Consider the following 23,622-nt stretch of genomic DNA (forward strand, 5'->3'; position numbering starts at 1 on the left):
CCCCGTCAGAGGACGACGTGCTGTACACTGGTGAGACTGCTCATATTACCTTGCCAGACTGATGTTACAGTGTCAGGGTCTTTACAATTAGGGCGGGGAAGTTCTGCTAAATAGCAAAAGGAGCCACTTCAAGGGCTTGCTTTTAACTATATTGAATCTATCATTAAGGTCGATTTAACATAGAGTCGGCTCAGACCTTGCATTTGTGTATGATATTTTCTGTAAATGGTCATTTGGGAGACGGAGGCTGATGAGTAGAAAATTCAACCGTTACGTAATGGACCCAAAACAAAAAGTAAGAGACACTAGAGGAGTGGGACAGGGAGGAGGGGTGACGGTGGGAGGCTGGGTGTAGAGGGGAGGGGTCTTATTTCTGTCCTAGGCACCTGCTCCCCCCTCTCACCCAACCCTACCCCTAACAGAGGAGACACAGAAGGGAGAGGGGGGGGGGAGACAGAGAGGAAGGGATGACTGAAAAAGAGCACGGATTCAGAGGCTGCCATTGCCAGAGATCACACACCTGAGACCTACTGTGTATGTGTGTGTGTGTGTGTGACTTTGTGTTTTAATGGAAGCAAAACAAACCTGTGTGCATGTACACGCTCATGCACGTGTGGTTCCAGTCAATCGGTCTTTGTTTTCCACAGATAACCCTGATGACTTGTTTTCTGTCTGTGGTTGAGAAGTCTGATCTTCTGCTCTCCATCATTTTCTTAATTCTGTATAATAAGCTGTTTTTTTTAGAGACTGTTTTATCCTCTGGGACTTCTCCAAAAAAAAATGTTTTTTTCCGAGAATCAGCTTGGTGTCACATGTTGGACTGTGCACACTCTGGTTTTACAGTCAAGTGAGATGAATGCAGCCTGTCTGCACATTCACTCACCTGTGTCAGTGTTTTTGTGCGTGCAAATCTGCCTGCACTGTCGACCTGATCTCTGGGTGTTTGTGTGCGAGGGAGAAAAGAGGTTTGTGTGTTGAGAGAGAACGATATGTGGAAAAAGCTGCTTATGCATATTGATGTGTGTCTGCTAATCTGCTTCTTATCTGCCTTATCCATTCACCCATCTGTATTTGTCTAATGAATCAAATTTTGCGGCTCACTGTTTCTCATCTGAACGGCAGAAGGAAACATTTGCCTATCTATTTTTGTGTTCGTATATGTACCTTAATAAGAGAGACGGTGCTCGAAAGCAGAGAACAGAGAGACAGATAGGGAGAATAAATGAAAAAGCAGACAGGCAAGTAGACAAAGGAGGGGCGGAAAGAGTTAATTAAGAGAACAGCGTGTTTGCTGTCTGTTCTTTCCTCTGAGTGCACGTCTGGTAAATTGAACATAATATGTGTTTTGTTGCTGTGCACATGCACTACCACATTTGCACGACTGTGTATGTGCAAGTTCATCCCGACTGGACTGATTGGGTCACATGGTTTGCCTGAGTGGATGTGATGAATGGAGGACTGTAATTCCCAGTCCAAGCTGGAACACACCGTCCCCCGCACTTCTGCAGTTTAGCTGCAGTGGTCAAGAAGGATAGCGTGGGGAGAGAGAGGGGTGGGCACCGGCTGCTACAGAGGGATGATGGAGTGAATGAGAGATAAGAGGAATGGGCCGGCATGAGCGAGCGAGGGAAAAATTAGATACCTGCCTGCCTCATTTGCGAACATATCATTATTCTTATTTTCGGATTTGTTAGGCTGCCAGACGCTCCTGGAGCACAACAAGTGATGCGCTTATGGGAAGCGTGCGGGCCTGAGTAGATAGAGAGTGCAGGGGCTGTCAATAGATGCATGGCCTAGTCATCTTCTCAGGGAAGAGGGGGGGAAAAAACAAACAAATGCATCTCATTATTGCAGTGCGCGCCTCTGCAGTGCTCTGGTAACCCATCACAGTCCACACAGATTCAATTGCTTCTTTTAAATCAGTTTGAAGCTGCAGCCACATCTCATCTGTCTCAATAGCAGCATGGAGCCAAAGGGGACTGTGCACACAGCAACAGCTCCTCCTAGTGGCCAGGGATTTTATTTTGTGTTGCCAAAAGTGAGTGAAGGGGAGCTTCATGGCTGGCTGGTTTGGTTGCTTGTCGTCCAGCTGTTTACCCACATATTAGCAGCGGATTTATCTCCAAATCCAGCAGCAGCAGCTTCCTTCCTGTCCTTTCCTCTGCAGCCTGTTTTCAACTCACTTCACATTCTTGCCATATCTCTGTACGTCTCTGCCAGACTCTTTCTTGTCTCTCTCTCTCTCTCTCTCTCTCTCTCTCTCTCTCTCTCTCTCTCTCTCTCTCTCTCTCTCTCTCTCTCTCTCTCTCTCTCTCTCTCTCTCTCTCTCTCTCACACGCACACGCACGTACCATTCCTGTACTTTCCAATACCCTGTTCTGTCTCTGAACTCAGGCAGTGCTTTGCACTTGATCTCTGATGAAAGAAAAACAACCTTAACAGTAACCAGTTTCTAATTCTAGAAGCTCACGCGCTCACCAAAGGCTGGCACAATAGATGAGAACAGGTTTGTGTAGTGTGTGCATGATTAAACTGATAGTCTTGGTAAAGAGCGGCTCACAGATCTGCTGAAATCTTTTTGATGACTGATGGTGACAGATTTTTTAATTACCTCCAAACAATGTTTTGTCTCTTCTGTTGAAGGATATCTTTTTTTTTTCTGGAATTCCTATTTATGGTCAGATAAAAGGGTTTTTAGAGTAGAACAGTGGAGAAGTGAAGAGTGCTTTGATCAGTCCAGAAAGCACATATTTAGCTTGGGGGTGATCTGAGAAGAGAAGTGTTTGGTGTTTGCTATGATAGATTAGCACTGGATTGGTTTCATCACTATTTCATCTCTGCATTCTCTTCTTGTCCACAATTTGTATTCTTACTCAACGGAACATCAAACCTCGCCATTGTAAATCACTCAAAAGCTGGCAGCGTGACACTCCAGTCTCTCCCAAATGTTACAAGTGCTTATTATCATATCGTTGCATAAGCTAATATCCATCTGTGACAGCAGAAGCTTCCACAAAATCAGCGTGTTGGATATAAGGTTACTGATGTGATAAATGTGAAAACTTGAGCTTCTGTTCCTCTCCTACAGTTCCTCCGTCAAGCCCTTACTTTGAGGTGGACATGGCAACACCATGGGTCGCAGGCGAGAAGTACACCGTCACCTGTGTGGCCCCCGATGCAAAGCCCATGGCTGAAATCGCACTTTACAAAGGTGAGTCACTCTTTCAATGGCACTGAATGTGGCAGAGGTGGTCCGCCCCGACAGGCTGGAACATAGGGCAACAGCCTTGATATTCTATATACTGAGATCTCCATAGGTCCAGAATATTTATTCATAAAAACACAGCTGAGGTTTAGTTGAGATGTCTTATTTCATAGTCTTCAAATAGAAGAGTTGAAAAGAGCACAGCACTGTGTGGGTGGAAAATAGCCTGAACATTTGAATTTCCAGTTTCCACTCAGTTTGCAATTGCTTGTACAGATGTATTGCAAGTTCCTAGTTGTTCACAACACAGCAGCAATTTTCCCATTTTTTGTTTTTACCCTTTGCTCCCCCCCCCTCACATGTATCATACTGTGCATTTCTGAGACGTGTTCTTTCTCTATTTTCCTAAATCTCTGATGTTTTCAATAAGATTTTTCGGTCATTATATTAATTCAATTTAAAGCCAGACAGTTGTGTATACAGTTACTGCAGATATACACCGCACATACACAGATAGACTAATTTGTTGTATTTCAGTATTTACAACTCCACCACGTGAGAATAACAATGATGTTGCTGTTTTACATGAACACATTTACACACAGCCTTCTCCCGTATTATGCACCTTCCCCCCCTATTGTGTCTTTTAGACGGAGTCGAGCTGACAGGTGCAGAGTCTTTCAACATGGATGGCTCAAAGGATAAGCTCCTGAACACGCATGCTAAAGTAACGTATGTGTGCGCCCGCCTGCCAGCCTCATTCTTCTCAGCAAACCTGCTCAGTCTCTCCAAGTCTGTCTTTGTTTCTCATTTCCCCCCTTGTTTTCCCCCCCGCTCTTATTTTCTCCTTCTGTCTTAGCGAGCACAATAAATTTCTGTTACTTGGCACTGCAAGATTGAATTAGCTTCTGTCAAACGCACAAAATTACATTCCGGCTGCGAGACAGATCCGATCCTCACCGGTTCGCCAGGTGCCTATACATTAAACAGGACCATAGATTACTTTAATCCCGCCTGTCTCCTCTGTGTCAAAGATAATAACCTCTTGTCATATCCTGAGATAACATTGGTACTGAGGAGCTGCAGTGTTGTTCAGCTCTGTTGCAGAGCAGCAAAAGGTTTTAAGCAATATTGATGCTCCATCCCCATATTCACACTGAGCGTACACAGCAGTGGGCCACGTGTGATTGTTCCGCTTGACATTGTACTGTAATTTGATACAGAGGAAATAAACTGAAAAAGCAAACTAGAGCAGAGCAAATCCACTGCACGGAGGAGTGTAGTCGATCTTTCAGTGTGCAGTACATCACATAACGTGCATGACTGAATTTACTGTCACATGGTCAAACAGAGGTGGCAAGTGTGAATACTTACTCACTTACTATTGTAGTTTGCTGCTACTTTTACTCAAAGATTAGGATGTCACAAGAAAAGGAAAGGAAATAAAAAAAAAAACGATAAGATCACCTGAGTGGCTCCCAATCTTTTTCGTTTTCCCTCATGAAAAGTCAGTGTATAGTTTGAGCTTCCTCTCGCACTTCAGATGTCAGCGAGTTGTTTGCTGTAAAATACACATTTTCATCGATGTAATCCGACGATTTCCTTTAAAAAATCGTTTCAAATTGTTTAATATTTTACTAAAAGCTGAGAGAAAAATGTCTCTGTGTAGCAGAACCTTTTTTACTTCTTGTTGCTTAAGACCTGGTATTAACATCTGTTCTGAGTGATCTGATCCCAAGTGGTCGGTGGTCTGAACGCACCCAAATGCAGAATCAATGCATACTGATGCACACATTCATCAGTATGCATCAGTGAATTCCTTCAGTAGGATTTTGACTCCAGTGTATTTGCAGTTTTAAAGGATCTGAGTATTCCTTCCACCACCGACCAGACATGACCATGATGTGATGTTTTAAGCACCTCGTTATGAGTCAAGATAATACATTTTGATGCTTCTTCTTTCTTTTTATCTCAAAGAGTCACTGCTCTGGGCTCTGACAACGGGAGGCAGCTGGCATGTCGCGCCAAGAACTCCCCCCTTTTCCGGCCCGTGGAGACCACGTTGACCATGAGTGTGTTCTGTAAGTGTCTCAACCTGTCTGCGGACTGACAGTCAACACCCCCTCTCTTTCAGAATACATACACTCACAAACAAACTCACACTTAACCAACCAGAAACCCAACCTCAGGGATCCCCAAGGGTTGGCCTTGTGCATTCAGTGTGTGTTAGCGGACCGAGGGGAGAAATTCAACCTGAAGGCAAACTCGCACCTACTTCAAGACAACATGAGTGAGACTGCCTCCAATTCACAAGGCTGCCACCAGTGGGCTCTGGTTGATATGACCAAGGCAAGAGCACTTATGAATGAACAGCGGTGACAAACAGTACAATATCATACCAACCCTGCAATGAAATTTTAATTATTTTAGTTAACATTTACAGTTTTATTCAGTAAGATTAAGTCTTATTATTATTATTATTATTATTATTATTATTATTATTATTATTCCCCATCTTAAACATATAATATGTAACAATTCTTCCAAAAACAACAAGACCTATGTTGTATATTTTGTTGACTTGTGTACTTACATTATCCAAAATGTTCCCAACCATGTTCAAACCCAGAGAAATCCACAATTCTATTCAAGGATGTTTCATTTTGGTCGCCATTTAATTGCATCATATCTGCTTTACTTTTCAGCTGTAACTTCCAGGACAAATAACATATGACAAAGGAAACACACTGTTAGCCAGTTAGCTAGTCACTTGTTATGGATCATGTTTATTTATTGCATTTTGCTTTAACTTTAATACATTAGCTCTTCCGTGAACATGATTTTCGTGCGAATCAGGTCGATTTTCATCGGCAATGGTGGTGAAGACAACTCCCATGATCCCACGCTGCTTCACAACGTCATCAAACTCGGTCTTTAATAATTGTTTTGACTGAGAGAACCCTAGCGGCCAAAGTGACATGTTATACGTTTAACCAAAATACTCAAACCAATCATTACAGTCACTGAGATGGATTATATCAGCCAGGCTTCAAGGACTGAATTTCTCAACAATATTATAATAACTAATAAATGAAGTTCAAGCCACCACAGTTGATAATAGTAATGAATCGTACAAAACTCTTGTCTCAAATTAAAATTCGACTCCACTGAGGCGCGAGGGGAGCTGGATTTTGTTGCTTCTTGTTCTCTCGTGTCATTATCACAGAACCATGTGATTTGATATAATGAAATTCTTTTCTGCAGCACACGCAGGTGAGATGACACACACACGCTGTCTCCGACTCACGCTGCATTTGGCATTTCTTTTTCCGTTTTTATTTGACAAGGCAACAATGAAAGCGGCTTTTATTGAATGCACAAACAGTGTCTCGCCGCAGCCGCTGTTTACTACTGTAGGTTTAGTATTTTCTACTCTGTTGATCAGCTGAAGTAATTGATTGCTTAGGCCCGAGAGTCTACCCACCTGCTTCTCCCAGGCCTAAATCATGTTGTTGATTAAAGTGAAGCAGGGCTGCTGACACCTTCGGCAGCCAGCACTTCCTCCAGCTCTGCTGCCGTATTACCCACAGGCTGACTAGACACCTTAATGTTGTCTCTATCTATACCCCTCCACATTAGACGCCACCGCCGCCTTTTTTAACAATCGCAGGTAACCGCGTGCACTCCTCCCCGTCCTCTGTGTTTCCCTGCTATGTATCAGACAACACGGACTCTGCGGCGAGTGCTAATGTTGCAGATCTTGGGGACCACCGACGCTATCTTACTCAGCATGCCAGCCCATCAAAGCCAGCGCGGTGGCCATTTTCAGCCAGCCAGATTGTTAGCAAGGTGGCAATTTGTCATGCTGGCCCAGGATCTGCAGCCTGCTCCCTGAAACTGATTGCAGCAATAACAAAGGCCCGTCCTCCTCTAATTTATTTTACTGCACATATTTTATTCAAGGAGGCTGTAATTTATTCATATTTCACGTTAACTTATTACTGTTTGAACATCTGTTATTTTGCTTTATGGACTGGATCCAGATCACTGCTCCCTTAATACGTAATGCTTTCATCAGATCTGGACCTCTTATCCACACACAGTCATGTTAAATGTGCCCAATTTATTGGCCCTGTCTCAGCAAATAGGGATGCTCCCTAATCAATTGCCAAGAGTGTTCTCATCGCAGTGCAGGTCTTTTTTATGTTATCCTATTGATGGTCACTCCACCCCCACTATTTCCCTGAGTTACTACATCCTTTTTCTTCTCTCAATTTCTTCTCCGCAGTTTTCTGTCACTCTCTGTTCCATTCCCCTTTGTCAAGCCCATTTTAATTTGTATCTCTTGTTCCCTGGCAGTCCCACCTCAGCCTCCAGTTATTGTGGGTCTGGAGTCAGACGTGGTCAAAACAGGAAGGAAGCTCACGTTGGAGTGTGTGTCTCATGGTGGAAACCCCCTAGCCACTCTCCACTGGACCAAGGTAAATCTTCAACGCCATCTGTTAAGAAAGCTTTGTAATACACTGTCACGCTGGCAAAATGAGCCATTTTAGTGGCCACTGTTAGCAGCTTCTGTCCTTTGTTGACTGCATCATATGGGGGATGCAACTGTTCAAGCATTTTCTCGACACTGCGTTTTTTTTACGTGTTCATCTGTGTGTAAGAATGGAAAAGTTCTGTCGGAGACTTGGGAAGAGAACATCGTGGCGCAGAAGTCCAGAAGTGTCCTCTACCTGACGATCACCCCTGCTGATAACCAGGCTGAGCTGTGCTGTGAGAGTGTCAATCTGGTATCCCTATTGCCTAGCTCTGTCATCCGCAAAATCACTGTGCTCTGTGAGTGAAAATACTGCTCCTTGTGCACAGGACACACACACACACACACACACACACACACACACACACACACACACACACACACACACACACACACACACACACACACACACACAGAGAGCCCTGGCAGCCATAGATTATTAAGGATATGGACATGAGGCAGAGGGATATAATAAGAATCTTACCTCCAAAACCAATTCTTTTGCTGGCCCAGCATAAATTGTAATGTTAATATCATTAATGAAACTAATGGTTATTATGGCTGCAGCCCATATTTCCAAATGCCTCCAGATTAGTATCACTGCATGCTCTTTCATAGCTGCTCCACTAATTTAGCTGAATTGCTTCAATGTACAGTCCTGAGGCAGTAAAGGCTGCACTTTGTGCGACAGTAATGCCGATGGTTAATAGATTATACTTTTCTCTCTGATTATAAAATGTTTGTTTCAGCAACATTAAAACAAATAAGAATTAATATTCAGCAGCCTCGGTGCACCGAGTCTAACAATAGCGTGATTTCCACTACAGAGCCAGACAATGTAAGTCAGTGTGAGCTTTAAGTGCGGTGGGATTGATGCGCCGACTCTATGTAATTATGATCTGAATTTGAATTGGCCCTAGCAGAAATCTCTCACTCACGCTGTGTAAAGGTGGCGGATGTTACTCCCGTGCTCCTCCTTTACTCACCGAGCCCCCAACAGGCGCTGGTGCTTTGCCTCCCAGTCATCCATTCAGGGATGTTGAAATGAGCTGCTGACTCCCTGACTGCGCTCCAGGCACTGGCAGAAGCTGCAGGGCACAGAATACGTCTCACTGGTGTGATATGAATATGCCTCTTTTACTATACGGCACCTGTGTAATCTCAGCAGTCTTTGTGTGTGGCTTGCACTTAAGCGTCCCACTCTGCGCCTCGTGGGACAGACACAAATATGTGATAAGATTTTCATACATGACCCCTCCTATGCCGTGTCTGCCAGCTCAGTCCCCAGGCTTTGTATTCCCCCGAAGGCTTCATGCAGCTGCATCACTTTGCCTGTAGCTATTGTACCGTCTCCCCCTGTGGCTGAAACGAAGCAGACTTTAGAAACCACATTGAAAACCTCCTGAGAAAACAAGTTGCCACTCAAAGTGATTTTCCCTCTCACCCTTGATACAGCTCCATGTTTTTACATCCCAAAATAGTTGCGCTGCCACTGTGATCAGAATAGGAAGCTGTTGAATGTGCTACTCACTGGGCGATATTTTTTACTGATAGCTTTTTTTTTGTCTTTGTATGTTCTCCCGTGTGTGTGTGTGTGTGTGTGTGTGTGTGTGTGTGTGTGTGTGTGTGTGTGTGTGTGTGTGTGTGTGAGTGTGTGTGTGTGTCTGTGTGTGTGTGTGTGCGTGTATCAGTTGAACCTGCTGAAGTGATTCTCTTGGGTTCATTCACGGCCGTTGAAGGACAGGAGCTGAACGTGGGTTGCTTTGCCAGCTCCAGTAATCCCCTGGTCCAGATCCGCTGGTGGCTGGGCTACAAGGAGCTCAACAACACTGCCGTCACTACGGAAGAGGTGGGGCTGCACAGTATATCTTTGAACAATGCTTAGATCCGCAGGAACTGAGCAGGTAGACAATATACACGTGTTGGCAAGGGATAGTGTACACACTGGGTTGTAATTGGTGATCACGCTGGTCAGTATAGATACAACAGAATGGCACTCAGTGGAGCACATACCTCTGCCAAGGCCCAGTAGTCCCCTTAAATTCAACCAAGCTGCAGCATTTTACAAACACTCATAGATATCAGCTCCCTGAATATAGAGATTTATGAATTATTCCCTAGCAAAACAAGGCCTTATCTTGCAATGTTAACGAAAGAGATGAAAGATTTGCTCCCTGATCTGGATCCACACTAAAATGTAAGGAGGTCTTCTCTGACCCATATCTCATCCATCATTTCACCAAGTTCTGTGGAAATCCGTCTTTTTGATTTTACGCAATATTTCTTAACAATTACACCAACAAATATAAAAATGTATATCTGTGTGTCTGTGTGTGTGTTTCTGTTTCCATTTTGTGAACAAGAAGTCACGGGAAATACTTTGCAAAAGCTTTTTGGTTCAGTCAATCTTGCCTATAGGGAATCAACAAATACTATGAAAACGTCTACAACTGAATCAAAAGAATCCGCCATAAGAGATGTGACCTTCCTATATGAAAGAAAGCGCTGTGACCATGAGCAGTCTCTGAGTAGGCCTGCTGCAGCGCGCAAACAAATCAACTGCCGATTCCAAAAAGGGTATTCTGCTGCTCTTCTCCTCTTTTGTGTATGTTAATAAGATCAAAGTGAATAAAAGCTGACACAGAAGATGAGCGTTATTAAACAAGCTCTTTATTCATCTGGCAGCAGCGTTTCCGTTTGATCTTACAGGAGGCACTCAGTGCGCTGTGTGTGAGCTTTAATGCATCTGAAACAGTGTGAGGTTAATGAAGACTGACGCTCCCGTTCAGTGTGTCTGTTAGTCTGTCTCACCGTGGCTTTTACAGTAATCATCGCAATAATGGCTTTAATAACCGGATGTGCTGCATAGGCATGACCACTGTCAGGCAGGTGCAGAATGACGCTTTGCCTAATTTATGCAGCCGGATTCAGATAAATATGCTTATTTATCACAGACCACCACATCAGCTTCTGCAGCAGCTAATTTGCCATCCGTATTCGCCAAGACAAACCAGTGTGGGCTGTTTTTTTTTTTTTATCTCCTATTTTTCTCCTCCTGAGCCTGACAATGGCTGTCCATCCCCGCGACGGAACTGTCATGTGTGCTTTGTGTCTGCAGGGAGACAATGGTGGGATGACAACCATGTCCAACATGACCCACCGGGTCTCCAGGGAGGAGGATGGGCTCAAGCTCACCTGTGAGGCCTTCAACAAGGGCACATACTTCTCCAAGACCCAGATGACCAAACTCACCGTGTACTGTGAGTGAGCTCATTTCCACTTTTTTGAAACAGTCGTATTTTTAGTCGAAAACAACCAGCATGAAAAAATCAGGAGGGAGAATGAAATTATAATTTGGTACAATTTGTTTTTGCATGCTATCAAGAACACATCCGTCATGGTTCAGGAGGAGTCACTTGTAATTATAATTCTTCACAAATATAATCCTTGACACAGAATAAACAGCTCTTTTCTCATCCTGCCCTGGCATATTTGTGCGAGAGGAAATGTTTTCAGCAGAAATTTTCAAACTGAAAGTATAACTGGTAATAACTGGGTTCATCTATTTTCTTCTAAATATGTATGTTATCCATTACTCGCTAATATATTCGAACAAATTTAAAACCTTTTTGATCATTTTATAACAGATCCCCCTCAGAAGGTTTGGCTTGAAGCACCTCCTCAAGATGTCCCCCTTCATGCAGGCAACAAAACCCGTCTCACCTGCTTCTCCACTGGAGGGAATCCCACTGGGGCTCTGACCTGGTTCAAGGTTAGTGTGTGTGTGTTCAGTCTGTGCGTATGTTTGTATGTGTGTGTTGCTTTGTCCAGAACACACACACTGTTGTCTTTTTAATGTCCGTCCTGTTTTAGAATGCAAAGCCATTGACTTATGCAACGAAGCAGACGTCCTTTGATCGGGGTGTGGCTCGAGATCTGGTCCTGCTCCTGACAGCAAGCGACAACATGGCTGCCTTCCGCTGTGATGCCACAAATGAGGCAAAGAAGACCATCTCTGCCCACACGAAGCTTCTGGTTCAATGTAAGTTAGACCAGAGCTCTGACACACGCAAACTAGAATAGCACACAGCCAAGTCCCAACAGCCCCCTTATCAAACCAGAACCAGATTTTAATTTTGATGTGCACCAAATTGCAAACACCCATACATATCAGTCGCATAAATATGCCAAATATTTTTTCGGCAAAGTCTATGAATATTATCTGAGAAATAAAGGAATAAGGGAAAATAGCGCTATCTTGCAATGTTAAAAAAAATCCTGGATCCGCTCCTAAATGTATTGGTTCTTCTTTGGGTCATGCCCCACCCCTCCACAAAATATTATGGCAATCGGTCGAGTAGTTTTTCCGTAATCTTGCTAAATAAGAAACAAACAAGCGTAGATGAGAACTAGACCTCCTTGGCAGAGGTAACGACATATATTCTAGTTTAACTTGGCTGACAGGAAAAAGCTAAATCAGATAAAAAAGATTTGCCATAAACACAGATGTTTGGCCAAAGCCTTTTACTCTTCATGTTGAGGTTACTTGTGAATTTAAATAGTTTTCTTTATTCATCCCACTGTTCTCCAGTTACAGCGATAAGCATGACGATCACAACCTCACAGGAGGAGCTTCGTCGGGGGCAGACGGTGACTCTGGAGTGCCAGGCTGGAAGCAGTAATCCCAAGGCCAGCATCTCCTGGATCCTGGGCCCCCAAAGGTTTGTCGAGGGGGTGTGTTAATAGGCCCATGACAGACAATGACAGAATGATGTGAGCTAATTCATTGTCAGAATGAGTCTGAATTACTGATGTTTATCCATTTAAACTCGATAATATGCAGGATTGTTTTGGTGAACTTTAATTCCCCAGCTGATTGGATTTGCTGGATGGGATTTGTGTGCTAGGTTCCAGGGATTGGAGCAGCCACCCAGGGCGGCTCAGTATGGCGGCGTTTCAGTGCTCAGCTCTTTATCTCTGAATCTGAGTTCACAGCATCACAACCAGAAGGTCATTTGCCAGGCCTACAGCCCTGTGCTCATCGAGGGGACCAACACATTCTTCAAACTCAACGTTCTTTGTAAGTAGAGGATGAATTGTTTTTTTCATTTTCTTTCTGTCTCGGTTTGTTTCTTTGTTTCTTTGTCTCCTCCTGGCGAGTGACCAAGAGATGTGGTTTGCATAAATCTTAAACGATGCATAATGATGATCTATAATGCTGCGGATGTAAGCTGCTTTGCTGGGGTGCTTTTGCACTGGGTTGCGTGTGTGTGGTTTCTTGTTTGCTGGAAACCTTTGTTGTGATTTGTTGGTCTGTTGAGCTCTGCAGCAGTGTGTCCTAATTGTGCATTTGCTTTGCTGCTTGGCCATGTTTGTCTTTGATGCCATTTCACAGGCAGCAGCCAGCCACTGTTTCAAAGCTCGGTGCTTTGTATGAGCATGAAGGAATGTCACTGTGTGTTTGTGCAGAGCTGCAGTTGGACAACAGTACTGTCACTCATCATTTGAATGCCTGTCCCTCCCCCTCCCGCGTCCCCTCACTCCCCCCCCCCCCCCGTCTTACTGTGTGAAGTTGGTGAGATCTGGAATTATTGGTGGGATGTCGACTTTCTACTGGTTTGACTCTCATTAGTGTCTCGTACTTCTTTCATGCTCAAAATTGTTTTGTGTGTCCCTGCACTCGCGCTGGCGGTTTCTTGTCATTCTGTCGGCCTGAGTTTCTGCTCATGAATTTTGTTGCTGTAATTCCAACTTAGTGTAGCCGTGTTTGTGTGCTGTTTCTGTCCCAGACCCACCAGAGTTCAGCCCTCACCAGCCGACACACGTCCAGGTGGTGGAGGACGAAACGGCAGCCATTCCTCTGCTGGTCTCCGCTAACCCAGAGGAGGTCTCCTGCGTTTGGCTGCATCGCAAGGAGGTGCTGGTCAAAGGTGATCCGGGGCTGTGTGATGGCTCTATAAACCAGGTCCTAGTTGAGCTGAGCCAGCAAGTAAGCACTCAGCTCTGCCATTCAGGGTCTGAATAAAACATGGCAGGTTAGCCAGCATGGGACCCTGCCAAATGTGATTCTCATTATGGCTCTAATGTATGCAGTCTAAATGAGGATTGCTGTCTGCCTGAATACAGCACAACGGTTCTAAACCTTGGCTTCTCTTCCAGGCCGGTGTCATCAGGGCCCCGCAGCACCCACTCCCTTTCTCTGTTAACTCTGTTAGCTCCATCAAACGCCACACGCCCCCGCCATAAGATGACTGTATCCTGAATGTAGAAACCCACCTATTACATTCTGAGTGCTGCGGTACAGAAGGTGTCTCTAATGCAGCCTATTGTTGGCTTGATGTGGGAATCCAGCCAAGCCAATCAATAATGCAGGATTAGATGTCACTTAGAGACCAGTGGCCAGAGGACATGCAGTTGATGAGCATGTAATGAATACTTAATTTACCATTGGTTTGCACGTGTGTCTGTGTGTGTGTCTGTCCACGTGTGTGTTTTTGAAAAGGGTGGAATCTACGCTACCACTGGTCAGATGAGTATTCGCTGGAGATCAAGAATGTAACGAGAACAGATGCAGGAGTTTACACCGTCATGTGTGAAAATGAAGAGGGCATCAACCAAACCTCCATCATGCTCGATGTTCAGTGTAAGATTCTGTACACAAAGAAAGAAAGGGCAGACACACACATCTTTGTGCCCACACACATCCTGATTTTGTCAGGTACTATTCCATGTGAACAAAATAGATTTTATAATGATATTCAATTAGATACGACAAAACAGTGAATACTAATACCTGAAGATTAACTTGAACGTGTGAAAGATAGCATATGTCACACCATGATACGTGTGTTGCTGTATTTACATTTGAAAGCTAGATTGATAGTGTACAGCAGTTTCTAGGGAGTGAAGAAACTATTCCAGATCACAGAAAATGAGAGAAATGGATGGGAGAGAAAATATAGAAATGGTACTTTTTCCTAATCATTACTTTTACTTGGCTGCAGTCCATTTATAATTCATGTTTTTTAGGTTCTAATATGCCAGGTATACATCCAGGCCCTGTGGGTCACCATTCAACTACATCATTTATCTAGTTAAAGAATCGTCTTCTTGTAAATGTGGAGAACAAACAGAGTTCTTCTTGCTAATAATTGGCTGATTTTTTCATTGGTTTTGATTCTGTCTGCAAACGGACTGTTTTTGGAACATGTCTAAAGCTGTGAAGTAACACAACCGTCAGAGCATCCAAACACATTGACACACCCAGACAACAACATTGACTTTCAGCTCCTACCCAGTAAACATGCCTCATTCATTAGGCCTCCATGCAAGGCCGTGCGCCTCCACTGCTGCCCGAGGCCCTGCCTGGAGCAGTAGGCCCACTGCCCCGATTCTGATGATTTAATAATGGAAGCGTTGAAAATGTAGGTCTGCCTGCTTCACCAAAGCCCATGGCACACGCCTAATGGATTTTGCTGCCCTGATATGACTGGACTTGACAGTTGTAGGTATTCATTATGCATAGAGAATTGTAGTAGCTTTTATGGGTGACGGTGTAGCCCACTTAACATTGTCGCTGTTGGTTAGCGGGCCAACACGGGTGGATCCCACCCACCCAGAGGTCAGTGTCTCTCTTCTGTTTCCCACCAATGTTCTCCAAGTGTGAACACAGGCTTAGACAAGCAGGCACTAATGGCCTTATTGCTCTAAGTACATGGCACCCATGAGAAGTATTAAAAGCCTGTGAGGTAGAGGCGAACAAAGACAAGTGCAGGAGCCGTGCAGTCAGGGAGGAGAGATGATGATGGATAGATAGAGGGAGAGTGGAATCATGGGAGGGGGAATTGGTTAGTGTGTGTTAGCCTAGGGCCTTGTGTGGGTCACATGGCCGATTGCAAAAGTATCTGCAATGCCTCAACATATAGAGAGGTTAATGGCCTTGTATCTGAAAGAGAGAGGCCAATTAAGATGGGGTTATGGAAACGTTCAAAGGGAAATGAGTGTAAGAATAATTATAGCAACGCTGCATGCCTGTTTAATGGTTTGGCGAATGATTTGCCCCAGGTTGGCATATTAACCTTTGGTCCTGCTTCAGCTCCATCCCCTTTTCTTACTCTCAGATGCTCCCGGTGTCAAGGCAGAGAAAGAGCCAGTGTTTGTGAACATGGGGGAAACAGCAGACCTGATATGTGTGGCAGATGCCAACCCCATTATACCTGACATGTTCTCTTGGAAATGGCTGGTGAGTAACAGACACACAGAATGCGATCACCCCCTAAATTGTATTTCCTTTATCTGGTTTCCTTTCTATTGTTTTATCTCTTCTTGCCATTTATCCACAGCCTTTTAGATGCATAGATGCACCATATTTCAGTAACTCGAACTACCCCTCCTCCCCACCTCTTCCCGCTCTGCACTCAGCCCAAATCCAGAAAAATAGCTTTGATTACTGCCTTGCGACAAAAGGGCACATTTGTCAATGCGACGTGGTCTCTGCATCTACTGATGCCTCTCTGATCTCACCCACCCTCTGGCGGTGCTGTGTCTCCTGCTCTCAACCTGTGCAGCCCCTCCTTTTCTCCTTCCCTGTGGCTCTTTAACCCGTGGCATTATCCTTCTCTGTCGTCCGAGCTCGTTCCCCCGGTGCCCTTCCCATCCCCAATCTCGAGCCCTGATGGTTTCCGGCTCGGCTCTCCCTCACTGTCTACCTGTCTCGCTCTCGAACAGCCGCCCAAAACTCCAGCCCTCACCCAGGAGGATGGGAGTGTAGTATTGAGGGATTGCTGCTGTCGTCCGCTTATTGCCGCTCACTCTGTCTTCCGCAGGGAGAGGGGGAGGTGGAGATGGGAGAGGAGACCCAGGAAGACGAATCAGGCCTTCTGACCATCCATGATGTGACTCGGGCTCATGCTGGTATTTACCAGTGCACAGCCAATAATGGCATAGCACCCCCTGCCAGTGTGGATGTGCAGCTGGTAGTGCAATGTGAGTGTATTTGTTCTCTGTGTCGGAGAGGAACATACACATGTTTTTTGGATCAAGTATTTCCCGTGTAAATGTTTTCTCAATGAATAACCTCCAATGCCTTGTGTAGTCAAACCAGAGCTTCAGAAAGGAGCCCAGTGGAGGAAGGTGGCAAGCAGAGGGGATGGAACCACGACAGCTGAGATTGTGTGTCAGGCAGATGGTATTCCTCGGGTCGACTTCTCCTGGGAGAAAAATGGCTTACGCATGGACTTTACAAACCCAAGGTCTGAAAGCAGACATTATTCCAATCTTCTCCTGCATTAACTCCGCTGCTACTGTCAGCATTTGGTTGTATATTGAGGAATCCTCACAATTACATTAGATTCTACCCTAATGTAATATATTCTTTTGCCATTTCGTGCTATTTCACCATTAAATCCGGATTTAGTGCATTTTATACTTTGCTTTTCACTATGCAAATACCTGTTTAATGCTTCTTTGATGTGTGAAATTGGGTGAACTAGTGCAATCGGCAGGACATCACAATCCCTGCTGTCGCCTGCTCAGGATTTATCTCTTTCTCTGCTTCTCTGTTTGTGTGTGTGTGTTTGTGTGTGTGTGTGTGTGTGTGTGTGTGTGTGTGTGTGTGTGTGTGTGTGTGTGTGTGTGTGTGTGTGTGTGTGTGTGTGTGTGTGTGTGTGTGTGTGTGTGTGTGTGTGTGTGTGTGTGCGTGCGTGCGTGCGTGCGTGCGTGCACTGCAGGTATGAGGAGCGGACCGTGAGGGGGGGCTCCTTCCACACCAGCACGGTTCGAGTTGTAAATGTGACTGCAGCTCATGACTATGCCGTCTTTAGCTGCACTGCTCTCAACGCACTTGGGGAAGACAAGCTAGACATCCTGCTCGTCAGCACAAGTATTTAAACATGTACATGTGTGTTGGTTCGTATGTGCGTGCATTTGTGTGTGTGGGGGCTTGTTTATATCCTGGTGGGGACAAAAAAAATGCTCTTCATGGGCACTTGGTTTGAATGAGATAAAATCGCATTGTTCCCGATGAGCGTTATGAGAGGCACAGGCACATGGGCACCATGGGTGTTAAAAAAACATTTAGTCCGTCCTTTATTCAGGGTTAAGGTTAGTGTCCAAGTTCAAAGAGAGAAATTCGACCGTCACTTACCAAATACTGTACTTTCATGCGTCCTATTCGTTGGCATGGTTGTTAAGCAATATATCCACTAGAGAGCAGCGCAGAGTCAAGAGTTTCAACAACAACAAACAAGTCCCTTCTCAAAAAGTTTTGCTATAGTTCAAATTTCTTCCTTGTGTCCTATGATCTTCTCGCATGAAGTACTAGTTACCATGCCCCCCCCCACTATCTTTGGTGGTACTGCTTTGTTTTGTCTTTTTGGTCCTAATCCGTAAGCTTTCAGAAGACCGATACCAGATACCAGCTGTTTACTGAAGAAAGATCTGCCTCTGGGGGAGCGGCCCATATTTTGGGGCTTCTATTGACAGCGGATACCAGGGCCAAGCAGCAAAAACAAACAGCGATACTTTTTGTAGGTGTTTACGTCCAGACGCCATTTTTGGCTAATCTGTATCGATTGCATTTCGGTCAATGTGTTCCGCCTCTTTTGCTTTCCACATGGACTGTTTGCATGCAGGCCCCCCAAGCCCTCTTAAATGTGATATGTCAAACTAAAAATAAAAACTAGAGGGGTTCCGGCCCTCAAATTTTATCTCTCACCACCAGACTCTGCATATTGACATTATCAGAAGACAAACACTAATACGTACGAAATAAAGAGGACAGTCCAGACAGAAGACTACATTTGTGTCTGTATAGGTATCCAACTTTGAGCAAAAATTTGCCTTTAGAATTGGTGTTAGGCATTTCATAATGGTTAAGTAAGAGGCTGGTATATGCATTATGTCAATAAGTTGGCCTCCACGTGCATTGAGAATCTTGTGTGTGTGTGTGTGTGTGTGTTTGTGTGTCTGTGTGTGTGTGTGAGAGAGAGAGAGTGAGTGGTTGTGTCCTTGGGTTTCAGAGGCTGTCTTTACAACCCCCTTTGTCAATGTCCCGCAAAAACCTTGTATATCGAAAATGCCAACATTTCATGGGCTACGAAAAACAACTCTCTCTCAGCCTTGCTGAAAAGCATTTTTTCAGATAATGATGTCTTCAATAGTTTATTTAGTTTGAGATAGAGAAGAATGTTCCTCATTTCATAGAAGAAAACTCAATCTTTTTGATCAAATTCACAAGTGGAGATTTTTTTCAACTCAATTAAATGACGACTATCTTCAAATGTTTCTCTAGTAATACCAGAAAAATGAGGATGAAGCTCTAACTTTGTAGATGCACAAAGCTAAAGCAGGCTACATGCCTCAGTCTCACTGTTCCCGTCAACACACTTACCACAATCTAAAAACCTTTGACATCTCTGTTATTGATTTGAGACAAAGTTACATATTGTACATTTAAGGGGATTGTGAAGAAAGTCAAAATGATGGTAAAGACCCAGATTAGTGGAGTTATAGTGCAAAACCAAATCTAAATTTCAAATGTATTTTGGTACTCACAAGCCCATGTGCCTGCTCAGTGTGTACACATCTTCTTGGCTATCAGTTTTTAAGGATTCTTTGCCCCCTAGTGGTCAGTACTCACCTACGGCAGCTTTAAATAAATGGGCAAATGATCAAAGTCAGTGGTAAGGCAACACAACACGCTGGGATTATGCATATCGCCTACTTGGCAGCAGAGAACTTTTTTTTCTTTGGTTCTAATTTTGCAGCATCTTAAAATAATTGTGTGTGTGCTGCCTTGTCTGAGGTTCAACATCCTTTTCCAGCTACATTACAATAATGTGGGAGTGCTGTAAAACATGCTGAATTCTGTAAACTGGAGGGAGTTGCTGTTCCAGAGTGTCAGCCTTTTAGGGGACTTTATTCCATTTCTCTATCTCCACCTTATCACAGAGCCTATAGCACCGTGTCACTTCTCCCTCAGATAAATGCTGCAGTGATACGCTCTGCTCTCCCAGCATTTTTAGTCTGCCTGCAAGCTGCCAGTGTACCCATACACTGCCACCATTATCAACACAGCCCTGCTCCAAGCAAAGGCCCACAGCCATCATTGGACACGTTTAATGTTTACTATAAAAACCATAAAATACAATCCCATATTGGCCCTGTTTTCCCCAGTCAGTTTTTTTAGTGCAGTGAATATTCATAATTAATCTGACGCAGTGATAATAAATTTTATATGCTTCCTTATCATTTTAGAGCCCAAGAGGAAGAGAGAGTTTTTTTTCCTATTTTCTTAGCACGGTGCTTTTTGGATTTGAGATCCAAATAAGGCTGACCTCTTTGCCCTGGAATCTTATGAGTGGAGCAGATAGTGGGAATTATTTACTCTGCAAACTGGGCAGCAGCCTGGAGCCATGAGACGAGCGGAGCAGCCCCATCTTATGTAGCCGCTCGACTATCTCGTCTCCTTCTCTCCTTGACTATCTCTCTGCCCCCAAAGCCACCCGTCTTTTTTTTTTTCCATGCTCCAAATGCAAAATAATCCACTTTAGCTTCACTAGCCCGACTGGAGCAGTGCCTTGTGTCAGACCGAAGGCCTGGTTAGCGTCTTTTGATCTTTGCTCACAATATTGATAATAATCAAGAGGCTTCATCCCTCATTGCACGATGTTGGATGGATAAATTGGACAAATCAGCCGCTTCTATTCTGAGGGGGATCAGCAATAGCTTTGCCCATGTTTCCTGATCATCCATATAGTGCGTCTTAAAGAAAAAAGCAGATGTAGAGCAAAAAAGAAATGCTGCTGTCAAAGGCAGCCTGTGGAATTAACTGTGATTAAAATGAGATGATTTGTTAAAAAACAAAAAAGGCTTTGGAGACTCATTGACAAGTTTTTATGACAGTGATCATATTTTCTCCCTGACTTAATTTAATTCACTTTTTTCATTGTTTATCATCAGTAATTAAAGTCAAACTCCTTCATTAATTTGACTGCACCCAAAATATTTTTGTACCTAAAAATACAGTTAGTTTCATTGTTCCACCCAAACATATTTATCAAATCAACTCTGAGGCAAATGGTTATCATTTTCTTCTGACACTTTTGTCTGATAAGAACAATTGTGTTTTCAAACAAATTCGTCTTTCTGTGACAATCACAGGTCATGTGTGTTTCAATTGAATAGAACAGGATTGTGAAGGCACCGCTTGTGAAAAAAGTGGCCAATCGGATAAGTGGGTAATTTTCTTTCAAATTATTCTTCTTCCTCTTTGCTCTCCGTCAAGAAGAACATCCGCTCACTTTCAGAAACATCATTTATAACGTCTCCAAAAGCAGAGAAGTGAGAAGCTGCAGGGGCGTCACAGGCCGGTAGGCCAGCAGAGCCCCCATGTGTTATTTCAACGACAGCGGATATAATCACTCGACTATCTCATGGCACACACCTCAATTCCTCAGCGCCTTAAACCTTTTCAAACAGCCACCCGTCGAGTGAAGGTGTTCCACTCTGTCACAAAATCAAGAGCACATTTGCTTTTTCTACTTTACTTTTTTTTTTCACCCTCACCAAGGTCACCCAGATCCTCCCTCGTCATTTCGCCAAGTCAGTGTTACCCACAACTCTGTCACTGTGGAGTGGATCCCCGGCTTCAATGGAGGCTTGCGGCAAAGATTTCGTGTAAGGTAAGATGTCAAGGAAAGATTTGGGTGAATGAATAAAACAGCGGGTTTTTTTGCAAGGTCTTAAAAATGTCAAATTTAATCACCTGAATTTAGGCCTAGAAAAGTCTTAGATATGTTAAAATGTTATGTTCTAGTTCTTAAATATGTTTAGATAGGTCATAAGTATGTTAATGTACGTTTAACGCTTATATTTTGTTTGTTTCTTTTAGAGAAGTATTTTGGCGGCATGCATAGTTTATAATCTGACGTTTTAATCTGTGTTGTAGTTGTTTATTAATGATACAGAAATCAGAACGCTGTAATTAAACTACAAACAAGACAAACAACGAACTGGTAACTGAGTCTACAAATACTTCAGTACACTCAGCTTGGATTGTTGGATACCTGCTGTCTCTGCCGGTATTCATTTTCTCTACTTCTATGTCACCTTATCTTCAATTATGGGGAAGCATAAAAAATCCTGGGACTCTGATCTTCCTTCATATCTCACATTCTTGACATAGGTCTTAAATCTGATCCATTAAGGTCTTTAAAAGTCTTAAATTCAACTTGTTAAAACCCTTTCACAGTTGGAGAATTGTCCCTGACAGTGTCTCTTTGTCGACAGATACCACTGGGATCAGTCCGTCAGTTTCCTCTACGTGGACGTCTTTCCTCCCAGAGCGACGACCTTCACTGTCACCGACCTGCAGCCGGCTACCACCTACAACTTCTCTGTCAATGCCCTCAATGCAATGGGGGAGAGTGGCTATGCTGACAACAATGCAGTACTGACCATCACCACCAAGGGTCAGTTTAGACTAACCCCCAGCTCGACACTGAGAGGACTTTACTGTCCAGTATCTAATAGTATAGAATAAATCTATCATCAGCTTGTTGTGTTTAGAAGTGGTGGCTTGTAAGTGTTATTCATGCTTGTTCTGTCGTCATAGAGAGGCCAGAAGTGGAGGAAATCCCAGCAGACGATGACTCAGTCTCACGGAGTAAGTCTTTTATCACAACTCTCTGAATCAAGCTCTTAAGGCTAGCTGGAAATTGCTGTTTGCACAGCAGCTAGCTTCATTTGGCTAAATCATGTTAATGTATGCACCTCCAAGGCTGTTAATGTTTGCTCTCCCGGAGTAACGGTTGTCATGGCGCCCACCCATACTTTCTACCCGCTGCTAGGTTTAATCAATAAAGACAATTGAGAGAGCGGTTGGGCCTGTCTCACTTCTGTCAGGTTTTATCTCCCAGCATTTCCATATGACTTTCATTCTTATGCATTGAGCTAATGTCTCTGATGTTTTTGTGAGCTATAGGTGCAGGAGAGCTTCCAGTGTATCTGACCGTGGTGTTTACAGTGGTGTCTGGAGTCCTGCTGGTGTTGAACTCACTGGGCTGCTTCTTTGGCCACAGGTGGAAAAAGAGGCGAGGTCAGACAGGTAACCGTAACGACCTTGCTATCTACGGATCTCATCTTTCATCCAAGTGTTTTCCTGTCTTTATAATTTTCTGACTCTTCAACAACACTCTCGAGCGATTACTCTGAACCGCAATGCAACCGTCAGCTCAGTCTCTCACTCCCTCCTCATCTCCCCGTTTCCCTCTTTCCATTCATTTATCCTGTCGCCTCTCCTTCTGCTCATCCTCTAAGCTTCCACCTCCTGCCACATTCATCCCTCAGAGCTTTCACTTCTCTATTTTGTCCCCATCTTTTATCTCATTTGCTCGTTTTATGCCCTTATTCTACCTCTCATTCTGTCGCTTTCCACTTGTTCTTTAGTCCAACTTTTAACTTCTTCCTCTCAGTCGGTTATTTTTCATTCCTCACCTTCCTCTGCCCTCTGGTTTTTACAAAGATTTTTCACGACATACTTGTCTTTCGTTCACTCTCGCTCTCCATCACTTTTATTGCTCTGATCAATTTCGGCGCTTATGAGACGATGCTGATGATCCTCCCTTCAAGTTCTCATTTCCCAACACCGAGTCTCTTTCCTCCTGTTTCTGTTCCTCCTGCAGGGGGTGGAGGAGGGAGTGTGTCCGATGGGAAGAGGAATGAGGAGGAGGGGTAAGTTAAAGCCCTGCAGTAGAAGTAATAGACACACATCCAATCCACTCCACAGACTTAAGACTGAGACCTGATCCACTGGCTGACCCAGCTACTAAAACAGCCAGGCCGGCAAAACAACAAGCTTCTGTCAATATCCATTTATCGT

General features: G+C 44.0%; 1 protein-coding gene across 1 annotated transcript in view; it reads left to right on the forward strand.

Annotated features, from left to right (window-relative positions):
- The window catches only part of nphs1 (NPHS1 adhesion molecule, nephrin), a 61,199-nt gene that overhangs the window by 34,415 nt on the left and 3,162 nt on the right, over positions 1 to 23,622 (forward strand). The window contains exons 7-28 of the mRNA XM_034609913.1: positions 3,089 to 3,211; positions 3,856 to 3,937; positions 5,183 to 5,286; positions 7,565 to 7,686; positions 7,870 to 8,041; positions 9,434 to 9,591; positions 10,861 to 11,002; positions 11,390 to 11,514; positions 11,616 to 11,784; positions 12,334 to 12,463; positions 12,650 to 12,822; positions 13,532 to 13,672; positions 14,245 to 14,385; positions 15,863 to 15,984; positions 16,568 to 16,727; positions 16,837 to 16,993; positions 17,471 to 17,622; positions 21,313 to 21,424; positions 22,032 to 22,213; positions 22,357 to 22,407; positions 22,726 to 22,848; positions 23,426 to 23,474. Coding sequence (XP_034465804.1) covers positions 3,089 to 3,211; positions 3,856 to 3,937; positions 5,183 to 5,286; positions 7,565 to 7,686; positions 7,870 to 8,041; positions 9,434 to 9,591; positions 10,861 to 11,002; positions 11,390 to 11,514; positions 11,616 to 11,784; positions 12,334 to 12,463; positions 12,650 to 12,822; positions 13,532 to 13,672; positions 14,245 to 14,385; positions 15,863 to 15,984; positions 16,568 to 16,727; positions 16,837 to 16,993; positions 17,471 to 17,622; positions 21,313 to 21,424; positions 22,032 to 22,213; positions 22,357 to 22,407; positions 22,726 to 22,848; positions 23,426 to 23,474 — 2,890 coding nt within the window. The remainder of the gene's footprint in view (positions 1 to 3,088; positions 3,212 to 3,855; positions 3,938 to 5,182; positions 5,287 to 7,564; positions 7,687 to 7,869; positions 8,042 to 9,433; positions 9,592 to 10,860; positions 11,003 to 11,389; positions 11,515 to 11,615; positions 11,785 to 12,333; positions 12,464 to 12,649; positions 12,823 to 13,531; positions 13,673 to 14,244; positions 14,386 to 15,862; positions 15,985 to 16,567; positions 16,728 to 16,836; positions 16,994 to 17,470; positions 17,623 to 21,312; positions 21,425 to 22,031; positions 22,214 to 22,356; positions 22,408 to 22,725; positions 22,849 to 23,425; positions 23,475 to 23,622) is intronic.

This window comes from Hippoglossus hippoglossus, chromosome 16 (assembly GCF_009819705.1).
Source record: "Hippoglossus hippoglossus isolate fHipHip1 chromosome 16, fHipHip1.pri, whole genome shotgun sequence".
NCBI lineage: Eukaryota > Metazoa > Chordata > Actinopteri > Pleuronectiformes > Pleuronectidae > Hippoglossus > Hippoglossus hippoglossus.